The sequence below is a fragment of the Hakea prostrata genome, chromosome 5 (genome assembly GCF_041222555.1).
Source record: "Hakea prostrata isolate BN-2017 chromosome 5, UWA_Hpros_2, whole genome shotgun sequence".
Classification (NCBI taxonomy): domain Eukaryota; kingdom Viridiplantae; phylum Streptophyta; class Magnoliopsida; order Proteales; family Proteaceae; genus Hakea; species Hakea prostrata.
The window spans coordinates 2,778,455-2,793,542 of NC_142604.1; the positions used below are offsets into that span (position 1 = coordinate 2,778,455).

The 15,088-nt window shown below is 39.4% G+C and overlaps 2 protein-coding genes across 2 annotated transcripts; one reads left to right on the forward strand and one right to left on the reverse strand.

Annotated features, from left to right (window-relative positions):
- Positions 1-739: 739 nt before the first annotated feature.
- Positions 740-2,798, forward strand: LOC149014398 (dihydroflavonol 4-reductase-like). Its single transcript, XM_089155477.1, has 6 exons — positions 740-946; positions 1,177-1,346; positions 1,437-1,631; positions 1,774-1,933; positions 2,033-2,225; positions 2,357-2,798. Exons 1-6 carry the CDS (start codon positions 784-786, stop codon positions 2,502-2,504), a joined length of 1,029 nt encoding a protein of 342 aa, XP_089011603.1. The 5' UTR covers positions 740-783; the 3' UTR covers positions 2,505-2,798.
- A 1,762-nt stretch (positions 2,799-4,560) lies between these two features.
- On the reverse strand, positions 4,561-14,804 carry LOC149014399 (uncharacterized). Its single transcript, XM_089155447.1, is given in 9 exon segments — positions 4,561-4,804; positions 6,277-6,453; positions 8,319-8,408; positions 8,542-8,607; positions 8,700-8,797; positions 8,899-8,971; positions 9,071-9,685; positions 9,687-12,714; positions 14,054-14,804. Coding segments are annotated over 9 exon segments (4,566 nt in total). The 5' UTR covers positions 14,437-14,804; the 3' UTR covers positions 4,561-4,768.
- Positions 14,805-15,088: the final 284 nt, after the last annotated feature.

Sequence of the window (15,088 nt, forward strand, 5' to 3'; positions counted from 1 at the left end):
GATCTAACGGTGTAATGGGCCATAGTAGAAGAGTCCAACTAACCGTAGAACCTAGTGTTAGTTCTATAAATTCTATCTTGTATCATTTCCATTTTTCATCCTTGTTTCTTGGTTTCCGGGTTCTTCTTGTGTATAACACCTTGGATATTTTAGCTTCGCTTTGTATCAATTGTCCGACCTGCTATATTCACTCCCTGTCCTGATCTCTCCTATTTTGGTTTCCTCCTAAATTGCAACTTGTATTCCAATCTAGATATTCAGGGTGTAATGCTTTAAGCAACCTTGTGCTTAAACTAAACCCTAACAACATTGGCATTATCACCTTCGCCACAAAAATGTAGTATCCAAAATGAAAGTATAGAACTAAGATAATATGAGGGTCAAGAAAGTCCCAAGAAATTATATAATCCAGAATGAAATTAGTATGAAGTAGGTTAGGAAAGCCAGCGCAATGAGAAAGAAGCTCGCGAGCACGTTCCTTTCTTTGCAAACTTATATATATAAGTCATTAACAGTTAAATCAAGAATATAAGACAGCACCAGACGACAAGAAGAAATTTGTTCAATGCTCAAATAGTGTAAAACGCATAAAAGTCAAGAATTCTTGATTTGTGAAAACTGAAAACGAAGTAAATGGAAAGTGATCAAAATAGTTTTCATATTTTGAATAAAGAATAACAATTTGCTAGTTGTCACTTCCAGAATTTTCAGTACTAAATTCTATGTAAAAGGACGTGAGACCAGCCTAATTATTAAAAGTTAAACCGGAGAGCATCAGCAAAAATGCTGCAGAGTACTCCAGAGACTAGAAAGAAAGAGATAGGAATTGCAGGTGAAATGAAAGGTCCGGTAGCAGTGACTGGAGCTGCTGGTTATGTCGGATCATGGCTTGTCATGAGGCTTCTTCAAGACGGTTACCGAGTCCGGGCGACAGTTCGTGATCCCAGTTCATTATCTATCTCTTTCTCTCTGCCTTCAGTGTTCAAATTCTTTCATTTTTTTTTATCTCAGTGTCCATGAGAGTGGTAGATTTAATTGCTTACAAGTTATTTCTACTTTCTAACTAAACTCGAAGAATCGTTCTGTCCAGGAATTTGATGTTCTTGCTTCTTCGTCAGGTAAAGATATTGAAGAAAAAAGGATCATAAATTTTGAACTCTTTTTTATTTACTGCAGCTAATCTCACAAAGACAAAGCACTTGTTGGACCTACCCGAAGCGAAGGAGCAACTTACCCTCTGGAAGGCAGAGCTGGAAAGTGAAGGCAGCTTCGATGAGGCATTCCAGGGATGCACTGGTGTGTTCCATGTCGCAACCCCTATGGATTTTGAATCAACAGACCCTGAGGTAACCTACGATCCACGATCTAAAGCTTTTAAAATTGCCCAGACGAAGAAATGAAGAATCATCTATGTAAATGTCACTCAATCGGTGTAGAACGAAGTAATCAAGCCCACGATTAACGGAGCACTGAATGTAATGAGATCGTCCAAGAAAGCCCAGACAGTGAAACGCATCATCTTCACTTCTTCCGCTGGAGCTGTAGCCGTTCAAGAGCAGAAGCCGCCGCAATTTGACGAAACCTGGTGGAGCAATGTTGAATTCTGTAGACGAACCAAGATGACTGGCTGGGTTAGCTTCTTTTCATTTGATCTCTGTTTGAGCATTTGGCACTAAACCCACATTAAAATCGCAGCATTTGACCAAATTTTGAAGCATAATCGCTCTGTTTTAGTACTAGTAGCGGTGACTGCAGCAATTTTCGTTTGTACAGATGTATTTCGTGTCGAAAACGTTGGCAGAGAAAGCTGCCTGGGACTTTGCAAAGGAGAACAACTTGGACTTCATCAGTATCATTCCAACACTAGTTGTTGGTCCCTTTATTATGCCAACCATGCCACCCAGCATGCTTACTGCCTTGGCCCTGATTCTGGGTATCTTCCTCCCTGTCCGTATGAACACTCAAATTGGATATTTGTTACAGCTCAGGATTGTTTTGTTAAAAATTCAATTTTGCTCCGACTCTGGTGCAGGAAATGAAGCCCACTATTCAATTCTAAAGCAGCACAATCTGGTTCACCTGGATGACCTGTGCAATGCCCATATTTTCCTGTTGGAGCATCCCGAAGCAGAGGGAAGATACATCTGCTCCTCCAGAGCCGTCACCATCTTTGAGCTTGCGAAGTTCATGAAGGGAAGATACCCTGAATTCAACATTCCTACGACGTATTGCTCTCCCCAAAAATATGATTTTCCCTGTTTCTTCATTAGGGGTTTATCTAGATTCAGTTCCATGCAAATCTAAGCTGTCCTCACGAACTAATGATTTAGTTACCAACATGAAACCCATTTTGCAGGTTTAAGGGCATTGATGAATCGATCAAGCGTGTTACCTTCTCTTCGAAGAAACTCATGGACCTAGGCTTCAAATTCAAGTACACCATGGAGGAGATGTTTGATGGAGCTATCCGTTCGTGCAGGGAGAAGAACTTGATTCCACTTTAAGATGCAGAGAAGCCATGTGATGCGGATAATCAAGAATCCATTGAAGCATTGGGTGGTTCCTCGTCTTAGAAGTTAGAACCATTTATTAGTGTTTCTGCCATACATCAGGACTACCAAGTACAAAGGGCAGGAGGAAAATTTTAGTTTTCTTTGTTGCAGACTTTTTTTTGTTTTGGTAAACCCTTTGTTGCAGACTTTCTGCAACAAGTTTGTATTTTTAATCTTGTGTCGAAAATCGGAAAATATAAAAAGTTTCGCTGAACCTCAAATTCAAAAATAATAATAATAATAATAAGAAACTTGTTTTTGCATAATTGTTTTTTAAACATCATTTTTTTGAGATGGGTTCCGTATTATACTATTATTTTCTCCTCAATAATTAATCACGCACGCACTTGGCCCTTACCTGCCCTTTTGGCAAAAACGAAAAAAAAAAAATTTGTTCCGCCTAAAGATTCCTCACCAAATAGATGTTGACAGTTGATTCTGGATTCTCTACTACCAAAACAAAGAAAAAAGAGTCTGAATTCTCCAGGATTGTCTCTCACATCTTTAGAAAGGTCCACCATTGAACACTCACAAAGTGAACCACTGTGGACCTTAATGACCCACCTGTTGGAGACCGAGGAAGAGGGATTTTTTTTTTCCGTACAAAGGCGCTTTTTATATATAGGGATAGGGATATTACATATGCCGCCGGTAGGAGTTGAACCCATGACCTCTCCACTGAGAAGCAGGTTCCTAACCATCCTACTACTCCTCCATTGGCAAGAAGAGGGATTTTACTTCCACTCAGCAAGATTTGAAGCCATCAGATCAGATGGCGCATCTCAGTCAAGATACCGTTCATTTCTCAACAATTAACCAAGATTTCAATCCAACGGCCCACAATATTTCGCTGAATGGTTCAGCCTCTTAGTGCACTGAACAGTCTGAGCCCAAGGATTTTTATTTGCGGCAGCAGCAGCTGGCTGCTGCCGACGACCGTGATCTTGCCACCTCAACAAAGTATAATCGTGTGGTTAAGATTTTATTGATGAGAATTAAGTTGTACATATCGATTTTCAATTTTACATTTTAAAGGGTTTAATTTTATTAATTTACAACTCAAGTCCTTCATTTTCCCGATGCAAAAAACCCTCTCTCATCACCATGGCTGTACTTTCTTGTTCTTCTTCTTCGGAGATGATGATAGGCTTCTGATGAGGAGATGGGCTGCAAATAGAAGGGGTGAGGTGGAGAGGGTAGAAGTAGAGGTGAAGAAGGGTTAAGGGAAAGAGAGCATAAAGTGCCCAAGATCGTAGCTTTGTGAAGGAGCGAGATTGATTTTGAGTGAGTTTAGTGAACCCAGTCCCATCAGATCAGTCTCCTCTTCTGTTGTCGCTGCTACCTTCTTTGCTGCAAGAATTTCTTCTTCTTCTTACTGGGTGAGAGAGAAACGGAGCTGGAGAGAAATCTGGAAACCTTGAAATGAAAGGGCGGGGACAGAGTAGCTCTGGTTGTTTTGAGAAATGAAAAAACCTAATTCCTCGGGGTTGGGTAAGGAACGAGTGTGTATGAGACGTGATGATGGTTGTCTGTACAAGTGGAGAGGACAACAGAACAGACTGTGAGAGGTGGTTGTGATGGAAAATGAGTGATGGAGAATTTTTGGCGATGAGGCGTCGGGTGGTGGAGGTGATGATTTGAACTAGTTGTACCACCACAGGCTGCTGGAATTTGTGTTCTTATGATGTTGCGTTGTTCTTCGTCATCGTCTTTCTCTCTTTCGTTTTCTGAAATCTGTAACCGAAAAAATTTCTAAAGAAAAGATGAAGAAGAAGAAAGCACAGCCATGGTGATGAGAGAGGGTTTTTTGCATCGGGTAAATGAGGGACTTGAGTTGTAAATTAATAAAATTAAACCCTTTAAAATGTAAAATTAAAAATCGATATTTACAATTTAATCCTCATCATTAGATCTCAACCACACAATTATACTTTGATGAGGTGGCAAGATCACGACCATCTGCTGCCGCAAATAAAAATCCTGAGCCCAAGCACCATCATAGAGGAAGAGTGAGGATTGATAAAAGCACTTCATGCTACAAGGAAATGTACAATGCCAGGATCTCAGTTCCATTAAGTTGAAAGAATAATTACAAAGTTTAAGACATTTTTCTTAATCTCTAAATAGAGACATAATTTAATTTTACTAATAGAAATTACAAGCCACAAATGATTTCAGATCCTGCATGCTTCAACATAATATGCACTAGGAAAAGGTTATCTCTCCTCCGAGTTGAATTTGTTCCAAGCCTCCTAAGCAACAACAAAAAAAGAGAGACAGAAAGAAAGAACCATCAGATATAAAATATCAAAAAGCAATAAAAGGAACATTCTGCTACTTATTTTTCATCATTCTACGGCTAACATTTGATACATTCATGCATCCTGCCTGGAGAACGCTAAAATACCCTGGGTTGGTTGGGGCAGGTATGTTCTAACGACATTTTACAAGCGGTGGTGCATGCTATTGTAATCCAAGTCATATTCCCAAACCTTGAGGAATGGCAGTAGAAATCCAAGTCTTATTCCCAAAACTTGAGCAACAGCGACAGAAAAAGTTAACATCAAAGATCTAGTCAAAGCTCCATATTATTCCGGATAAAAACCAACGCAAAAACCTAGAGCCATGACTCTCAACCTCTTCCTGAAGCAATCATTTAGTATAAAACATTTTAAGTAAGACTGAGGATCAGGACTACAATCTTGAGGTTGGAAACTCAAGACCATGTTACAAACCAAACCTTATACACCACGCCATGTTGGCTTAGAATATCTCATCCTAACCAAGGGTTGGATCGAGCAAGGAAAAAGTTTGGTGGACCAACCACCGGTCCAACAGTCCAAAGATTAACCAATGATTGAATAAGAATTTCCTAGGATAGTCAAGACAAAAAGGGTCATCCCAAACTTGGTCCAGTAGTCTTTTTTTGATTCAATGATCCTTTAAAACACTAATTGCAAATGGTCAAGGATCACACTTTTTTTAATTCAATGATCCTTTAAAACACACTGTGGAGTCAATTTCATCCCTGCCCACCCCCTAGAAAAATGGACAGTGACTTGGCATATAGAGCTTTGAACCATGGACTAAACACTGTATGATCAAAAGAGGAGGTTGAATCCAAGAACATGTAGCTCACCAAGTAAATCCACCTGTCCCACGTACTCTACTCACCTGAATCTGCATACATGCAATTCTCTAGCTACATCTCTCTAGATGGATCAGCTGAAGATTCAAAAAACGTTCCAACTTAGATGGAGGGCTCATGTATCTTATTTGACAAATTTCAAAAGACTAGTTATCTAGCCTTCTTATAGTTTATCTACAGCACTTAAAAAGGATGCTATTGTTACTCAATACAGGCCCCTGGGTAGAAAACCTATTCCAAAACCTACCCACACCATTTACCTATATAAGAAGCATAAAGCGCACTACACAAATGTGGGGAATAGAGCAAGCAAAACTCAGAGGATGGGGGTGTTGTCTTTCTGATGTTGATATCTTCTAATTTACACCTTTTTAGGATGGGAATATTGAAAGTACAAAGACTTATGACCATCAAGAAAAGAGATGATCTTGCGCAGATCCTTCCTATATTAAAGCCAATAGGATGCTCGAGGCATCATGACATCCTTAGGATTCTAATGCCAAATAGTTCACTTACCAAAATCCTTTTTTTTTTTTTGGTGGGGGGGGGGGGGGGGGGAAAGGCCAGAAACATTACCTTTAGAAGATCAAAAACTTTCTCACATATGTACTTCTGCTGAATGCTTGCACCCCTTTGCTGCAACTTATCGGGATGAACACAAAGGGTGGCCTTTCTATATGCTTTCTTTACAGCAACGGCTGTTATAACTTCTGTTAAAGGAATTGGCTGCCAACCACTATCAGGCCCAAGGATCTGCCAAAGAAAAATAAAACTTATGATAACACCCACTTGTGGCACTTGGGTAACCATGTTTACCTTAACAAATATAGGAATATTTACAACTAAAGATGCTGAAAACAAAAAAAATAAATATATATATATATATATAACATCCCCATATCTCCAGTCTCATCCAAAAATAAGACAAGAGGTGAAGTGATATTGCTACATAAGAAGAAATATCATGATTAAGACATAAATTGCTAACAGCAGTTACTTGACCTTGACAGCGTCAGAATCATACTTGTGAAGGCAACAAAGTGTGGTGAAGGGGCCTAGTTGAAAATGGCGTTCGATAGGAAAATACAAGAAAATTAACATATAGTAAACAAAGTATATGATCTAGTAACCTTGCATCATCATAATTATACGCAACAGGAAAGCTACATCAATGTAATATGATATGATTAGGATATTAATGACTAATATGAGGAAAGTTACATAAAATAAAAAAAGTATGGGATATAATAAAAGCATATCCATCAAAAACTAAGCAATAAAAACAAATCAACATAAAAATGTCACCTTGGACTCAAGAAAGAGCATGGATGCCTAGGCAGCCTTGACAGCCATGGTCAGAATGATAATAAGGAGAATCAAAACATTTCACAAACGTACATATTTCCTATTTAAAATCTATGAATATTTGTGTTTGGTTTGCATTCTCCAAATGCAGCCTCAAAACATGGAAACTGTTTTTCATGTTTCACTGTTCCTCATTGTTAATCCATCCTTTGCTGAAAAATATGATGCCAATGTACATTCCAGTTGGTGAGCCAACAGCAACTTGGTAGACAATTCCTCTCACTTCTTAAATATCAAATAAGGAGTCGGAGATGCACCTCATTGTCAATGAAAGGTTGTAAATGCAAGAGATTATGACACATATACAAAGGTATAAAAGGTTAATTTTAATTTCATGGTTTGGAATAGTGAGCTGGTAATCCAAAAATACGGATGAGTCATGAACATCACATAAATACAGACAAACAGCCCATATGCTCATGAATCAAGGCCACACAAAAAGGTTAAAGCCACAATAATTAATGTTTGCAGCCCCGGCAATGGACCATGAATAAGCTATAAGGTAACCAATCAAGAGTCAGTGTTCTAGAATGTCAAGTCAAGCTGTTGTTAGACCACCTGCTTGTCTTACCCAAGCTTACAGTGGATCAAAAAAGTTCAAAAATTATTGGTCATAACTGATGATTTGGTAATGGTACTTGTCTCCACATAGGAATGCCAATGGGATAGACTAGTGTCAGTATGTTACATGCTTTGCCCTTAACGGTTCAGATATACTGTGAAACATTGCCACTTACCATAACAGTCAGGTTCAGATAAGGAATTTGAGAACCCAGGGCGCCCAATTTATGTGTATCCACCTTGGTTACACCATGTAATATTAGGCAGCCACATGCATATCTAATGTCTATAGAGTAAGTTGGAAGCAAAAAGGAAATATTCATAGAATTGATGTTACCCAAAGCATAAAAATCCCTATCCCAAGGAATGGCTGAGCCAAATATCTTTTATAGCCTATCCTAACTGAATCATCAAATTTCAACCAGATAGAATTATAATAGAAGCATAACTTAAAACCCAATCCAAACAAGCCACCCAGGACATCAGCCACGTTCTTCTGCAGGCCAGTCTTGATCCCATAAAGGCCACAACCCACCATGGTTATGACTCTTCCCATGTATTTCAGCATTAAGTTCTTTTGGACTGAATTTTCATATTTATTTGGTGCCACCAAAGATGCCATGTGCCACATGTAGCAGTCCAGCTAACCCTCAGTACAAAAATAACAAGAAAGATGTGTGAATGGCACTTACATATTGTAGTGTCGAAAGTAATGCGCGCAAATTCCCTTCTTTCCCACTAGACCATCTTCTGACCTCAGCATCCAGAGTTTCTGCTAATCTCTGTAAGAAAGCAATTAAAGGACAAGAAAGGACATTCAAAAAGCAACAAGAAGCTAATTAATAATTGCGTTCCTGTACACCGGAAGCCAAGCCAGAAGTAGAAAAGTTTCAATTTTAAGAGCAATAGACACACATTTCTCTCTGCTTGTTCTCTTTGTGCAAGAAGATCACGGCTGTTCTTTTCTGCAAGAGCTTTGGCCTGAATTGGAAAAGGAAAAAGTCTAAGCTCATATTGTTTTATATATAGAGCACTCAGTCTCTGTATTTTCTTCCTGCCGAAATAACACTTACTGCACGTTCAAAAGTTCGTTGATGCCTCTCTAACCTAGCTTTGCATCTCTGAGCTGATTCACCTTCTGTTCCTTGAAACTTAACAGAGGTATTGGAGGCTTAATGAAGAAAAAGAAATACCATTAGCAGAAATGCAGTAAATGAAGGTAAACAATAGATAGTCCACAGAAGAAGTAGCACTTTGTAAACCACATAGTACCATGAACTGAAGATTTTGTATGTCTTAAACTGTTGTTAGAGCCTGAACCTTTAACTTGTGTCTCTCGAAATTCCTGTCATTCACTATTTAGTTAACATGCAACCATAGACAATGCACTATCTAAAAGAACTTAAAAAGGACATGTGGTAAAATTAAAACTCATTAGACTCACATATAAAGAAGAGCTGCGCTTCATTCCACTGTCTTTGGAATTTGTCGTGGCAAATCTGTCAGGTACAGATCTTTCAGCCTGTCTTCTTGCCTCCAAAGCTGCTTTTTCAGCAGCACGTTCCCGAGCCTCTGCAGTTGCTCTTTCAACAGCAGCACGCTCTGCCCTCAGCCGAGCTTCCATCATAGCCTTCTCAGTCAATGATTTCTCTCTAGCCTCTGCAGACGTCTTCTCTACCTTTTCTCGGCCCTCCGCCATTGCTCTTTGACGTACTTCATTGGTTGCTCTTTCCACAGCAGCTCTTTCTGCCCTATCTTTTCCTGCCCTTTCACGGGCTTCATTAAATGCCCTTTCACGAGCTTCACGGGTTGCTCTTTCAACGGCCATCCTATCTTTTTTCCTTTCCCTTTCCCTCTCTTTCTCTTCTTCAATTTTTCTCAGACGCTCCTCTTCCACTTCTCGTTCTCTTTGCAGCCTCACCTCTTTTTCTCTCTCTACATTGTTACATGTTTCATCATTCCTCTCTTCTCTTTCTCTATTTTGGCTCTTGCCAGCCTGCTGAGCTACTTTCCACACATTCCCCTTAGCTTCAGATGATATGACAGAATGACCCAATCCAGGTCTCCTTTTCATTTTCAACACAGTTTTTTATTCCTTCAGCTGCTTCATTTTTCTCCTTGAAATTTTCCCGATCAAAGGAAACCTGAGACTTGCCAAGGTTTTCCCGGTCACAAGCCACTGGCAATGTTCTGTTGGTTTTTTCATTTTGTTCCATATAATTTGTAGTTTCAGGTTCTCCCAATCTATTATCTGGTTCATCTAATGAGAGGCCTTTCATGGATACTTTGATATGTTCACACATATCTTGTTCAGGATCACATTGAGGCACATTGGCAGGTTTCGATCTCCCACTCTCGTCATCTCTGTTTCTTGCACTGGCTATTATCAATTCCTTCTTACTCCTTTCAGATTCACAGACGTCTTTAGCTGCTTCAGTAATCTTACCACTCCCTTCATGTTCAATTGCTTCTGAGGCCACTTCCAGCTTCCCAATGTTCTCTTCATGTTCGAGACCTTCTTGACTTGCTTCACAATTATTACTACTAAGAGGCTCGCATGGCATACCAGCCATCATAAGAATCTTGTCAGCTTCGAGATCACAAGCCTCTTGATCCACATTTGCTTTATTCTCATTTTCTTCCCCTTTACATGCCCATTTTTCTCTATTCTCATATTTTTCCTCCTCATTACCCAGCCTCTCTCCCTGATTCTCTACAAGCTCAAAAACCACTTCTAACTGCGTCTCAATTGCATCAATCACACAGGACTCTTTTAGTCTATTTTCACACTCTTTTTGCTTATGAACTTCTTTTAGGCCTTTCTCACTTTCTTCCAGCTCAAAAACATCTAGTCTCTTTTCATTTTCTTTTATATTTTCACTTTCCTTCTGCTTAGGAGCCTCTTTCAGTCTCCTCTCATTTTCTTCCCACTCAAAGTCTTGTTTTAGTCTCTTTTCACTTTCCTCACACTCATGAGCTTCTTGTATTTTTTTTCCGTTCCCTCCCTTTTCATGGGCCTCTTCTAGTTGTTTCTCACTTTCTTCACCCTCAAGAACCTCTTCCTGCCACTTGTCATTTTCTCCCTTCTCAAGAACCTCTTGTAGTCTTCGCCCATCACAAGCCTCTTTTAATTTCTTTTCACGTTCTTCCTGCTCAGAAGAATCTTTCAATCTTTTCTCATTTTCTTCTATATTGCAGGACTCTGTGAGCTTCTTCCCATTTTCTTCCTGTTCATCAGTGTCTTTCAATCTTCTCTCATCTACTTTCCTGCAAGAGGCCTCTCTTTGTCTCTTCTCAGATTCTTCTGATTCACAAGCCTCCTCAAGTTTCTTCTCATTTTCTTTCTGTCCATGATCCTCTTCTAGCTTCTTCCCATGTCCTTCCAATGCAGAGGGCACTTGTAATTTCTTCTCATCTTCTACCTGCTCGGAAGACTCTTGGGAAAATTTTAGTTTCTTCTCATTTTCTTCCCTCCAAATGCTCCCTTGTGCCACTTTCAATTTCTTCTCCCCTTTTTTTGATTCATGTGCTTCTTTAGTCGCATCTAGTTTCCTAATGTTCTCCTGTTCACAAGCCCCTTTGAGTGCATTTGATATCTCAACATTTTCTTCTCCCACTTCAGAAACTGGTTTTGTGGCTACATCCTCACTTTCTTCATCTTTCTGAGTAATTGGTGGTGAAATTGATTTTTCCCCAATTTCGAACTGCTCAGGGACTTCCAAAGCTATATTCAACTTACCAGTTTTTGCAAGTTCATAGAATTGTTTCTCTACCTTCCACTCTACAGCTTCTTTGTGAATATGAGATTCTTCAGCAGATATAGGATCCTTCAAAATGTTTGGTTCAAAAAGTTTTTTGCCTACATTTAGACGTTTTTCTTTCCCTTCAAAATCTGTAGCTACCTGAGCTGTCCTACTATCATGTTGCCCTTCCTTCCCTCCAAACCCTTTCATTCCAACATGTTCTTTTTCAGATGTCTCCTGAGGTACAACTCCTCTAGATCTGAAGGCTTCATGAGTAGCTTTAATATCCTCTTTTCTGGCCCTACTACTCAAATCATCCTTCAATCCCAACTTCGTCCGGCTTTGAAGACCATCCTTTTTTCTTTCCATTGATTCTTTTGCACTATTGATTCTAGCTTGTGCTTTTTCCATTGCTTCTTTTATAGCAGCTGCAGATGCTGCAGCAGATGAACTTGCATCTACATCCTCATCAAAGAAATTTGATGAGTAGTCACCTGTAGAACCCTCCAGACCATATTTTTCAGAACCTATTTTAGAATTTCGCTGCTTGATTGATAATTTTGGTGGCTGTCTCTTTGGTGGTGGCATTTGAGAGGGCTGTGTCTGAAGACTTAATTCAGATACAGTTAGAAATATATTACCAGAATTAGAACCATTGCCATGAGCTCTGTTTTGAAGTTTGAAATCTTTTCCAGATGACTTTGAGAGGGAACTGTAATTAGGAGGGAGTGACATGGTTTTCTTTAAATTTTTTTCTTCCACTGTGCCTCCACTAGAATCCATATTGCCACTGATATCACTAACTTCCCGAGGTAACATATTGACAACTTCAGTCTTTTGAGGAAGGGTGTTCCCATCAGCAACAAACCTAACCCCTGGAACAGTTTGGTCTTGACCAGTGTGCGATGTAACATTTGTCCCATCTTCTTCACTTCTTTGCAGAGTCTTATGATTTGAAGGTCTCAAATCATTTCCTGAAGACATTGTAATGGAATTGTACATTGGAGGGAGTGACATGGTTTTCTTAAAACATTTTTCTTCCATTGTGCCTCCATTGGAATTGCCATTAACATCGCTAAATCCCAGAGGTGACGTGCCAGCAACTTCAGTCTTCTGAGGAGGAATGCTTCCATCAACAGCAGCTTGACATTGACCAGTGTGTGTTGTGCCGTTTGTCCCATCTTCTCCACTTATTTGCACACACCCATGATTCGAAACATCAAATCCCTTTGCACCATCAAATTTGTGAGCAGCAACTCCATCTGACATCAACCTATTGTTTTCTGAACAAGCCAAAGTATCCACACTGGAGCCATCTGACGGTGAACCTCTTCCATCTGGGGTCCTACACAGGCAATAAGAAAATAACACAATGACTGATTAAATTAGACTCTCTAATATCAAACCAGAATTCCCCTTGCTATCATAATTTTTTTCTAACTCTGTGGAACAGTGTATCAGGACAGTAAATCAAATGGTGCAATTTTGGCACCATGGAAGCAGGGTTTCAGAGGTTTTCGGCAAATTTACACGGTAGCAAGGAATGCTATTCTGCAGACGATACCAGTACTTCCCTAAGATGGCAAAGAGAATATCTTTTGATTGCACCATTGACACATCTGAAAAATCCTACAATGAATTCCAAGACATTTCTCCCTCAAACATATTCAAGATGGCAATACAAGGGCTAATCTCTATTATAAGGCCAGTTAACCAGTTGCAAAGAGATGAATGCTGAAAGCCATAAACCTCTTAAGCTTGAGAAAGCATCAATTTTTTTTTTTTTTATTATGACACAGGAACATATTAGAAGATGCATTTTGGCAAGTGGAAAATTTATTACGTGCACCTGTTTCAAAATTATTAACATGTGGTTTTAGATCACTGGATCCCACAGGACGGCCATAACATCAGAATATCAAAATATTGCTTCTCATCCACTAAAACATCAGATGATATTCAGCAATAAATAACATTGGATCATATTTCTAATGATGCTATAAAAGAATTTCACTTTCCAGTTGCTTCAGCTTTGAGAACTCTATGGTTTGCAGCAGGGATAAAATCATAATCCAAATAGCGTAGCAGTGAGATGTCAGATTATTTATCAACCCTTCACACAGAAAATCTCGGTGCTTTGGGTATGAAGGTATGAAAGCCTTTATTTTTCAAATTAAAAAGAAAAAGAAAAAAAAAATCTTTTTGGGTTGGGTTGCTTCAACAGACAGAACAGTTTAACCTCGGTTTTCAAACTGGCGCAGGTAATTTCAGTCTTTCAGAATTTAAGAGGCAACCTAAGACGTTTGGTGGATCGTAAGACAGACATTGGGCAATCCCATGATTTAAAAAATAAAAGGTTCTTCTCGAGCCCTTAGATTTTAAAAAAAGAAAAAAACTACACAAATGTAGCAACAAATGGCTGCTGTGGCTTCACCAAAGATTACAGTTCATCGGCAAGGTAACATAAACTTAGTTTAGGAGTTGGGACAACAAGTAGTACCTATGAAATAGGATCACCCAGACTCGGTACAGGAAAGCTTAACACTGATTACGCCTGTATGTTGGATTTTATTTTCAAAACGATCAGATGGCTTGCCATTGTTCGACAAGCTTTCATCGACATTATGCTTTCAAAAGGAGAAGAAGACCCAGTAACGAACGACAGTTGGAGTGAAAATACATACCAGGCTTCCTCAGAAGATGAGCTCTCTCGTCCTTTGGAATCACAAAAGAGTTCTTCGTGAGAATCGAAGAAATCAACACCATTCAAATCGTCAAAAATTTCCGAGTAATCAAACTTGAAACCAACGGAAACATCAGCCGGGTCCGGAACGGGAAGATCTAGAAATGGAATGGAGGAACGACGTGAGGAGGAGCGGAAGGTACCAAATATCTCAGTGTAATCTTCAATCCTAGAAGAAAAGGTGGGCACTCCAAACTTCGGGGGACCACCAAAAACATCTTCATAAACAGCTTTGGGAGCAAAAGCATTTGCAGAGGAGTTTTTCTTCGATATAGTAGCAGAGGCATGGTTTCCGTGGAACCCATGATGAGAATAGTCCTCCATAGAAGACCTTAGAAGCGCGTCTTAGGGTTTGGTTTTACCTTTCTCTGCGTTTCTCAGTTCTCCGTTATCTTACTCTGCAGAATCAGAAGAAAACACGGAGAAAGAGCTGAGAATGACGAAGGGCGGTAGGAAAAGAGAAGTTTGTATATTTGTATTTTTGCGACTCCTGCAATGGAAATGGAAATTATTGGGAAGCAAATGCGAGCCTGCTGTACAGTTCAGGACTTCAGGCCCTACCCCTACTGGGTTCAAATTTTAATGAAAATTTCTCGGCGATCTTTCAACTTGAAACGTTTTGCAGACGATTGCATATCAAGAGCTCAACACAGAGAAGACTGGGTTCACCAGTAAGGCCGGTGACCCGTGGGGTCTCGACACAGCTAAGTCCATGCTGCTTTCCACCTTAGATCCAAGTAGACTGTGAAAATGAGTATTTTAAAAAACTCTTTTTTTTTCCGGTAATATATTTATATAAAATTAAAAATAAAAAACCCTATTAACGTTCCAAGTTTCCCGTTCTGTATTGACTGAGTTGCGTTTTCCTGTACTGTTTGTGTTCAGAGACAACGATCTTGCCTTTACTTTTACATTAATTAACTCCCACTCCCTCTTGAATTATTTTTTACGTTTTTCATGAGGTGAAACAATAAAA

What these genes read in the sequence shown, in the direction of transcription:
- LOC149014398 (XM_089155477.1), top strand. Translation starts at nt 784, where the DNA reads ATGCTGCAGAGTACTCCAGAGACTAGAAAGAAAGAGATAGGAATTGCA. An exon ending in GAACCAAGATGACTGGCTGG is followed by an intron (nt 1,632 to 1,773) that starts GTTAGCTTCTTT and finishes TCGTTTGTACAG; the next exon opens with ATGTATTTCGTGTCGAAAAC. An exon ending in TGCCTTGGCCCTGATTCTGG is followed by an intron (nt 1,934 to 2,032) that starts GTATCTTCCTCC and finishes ACTCTGGTGCAG; the next exon opens with GAAATGAAGCCCACTATTCA.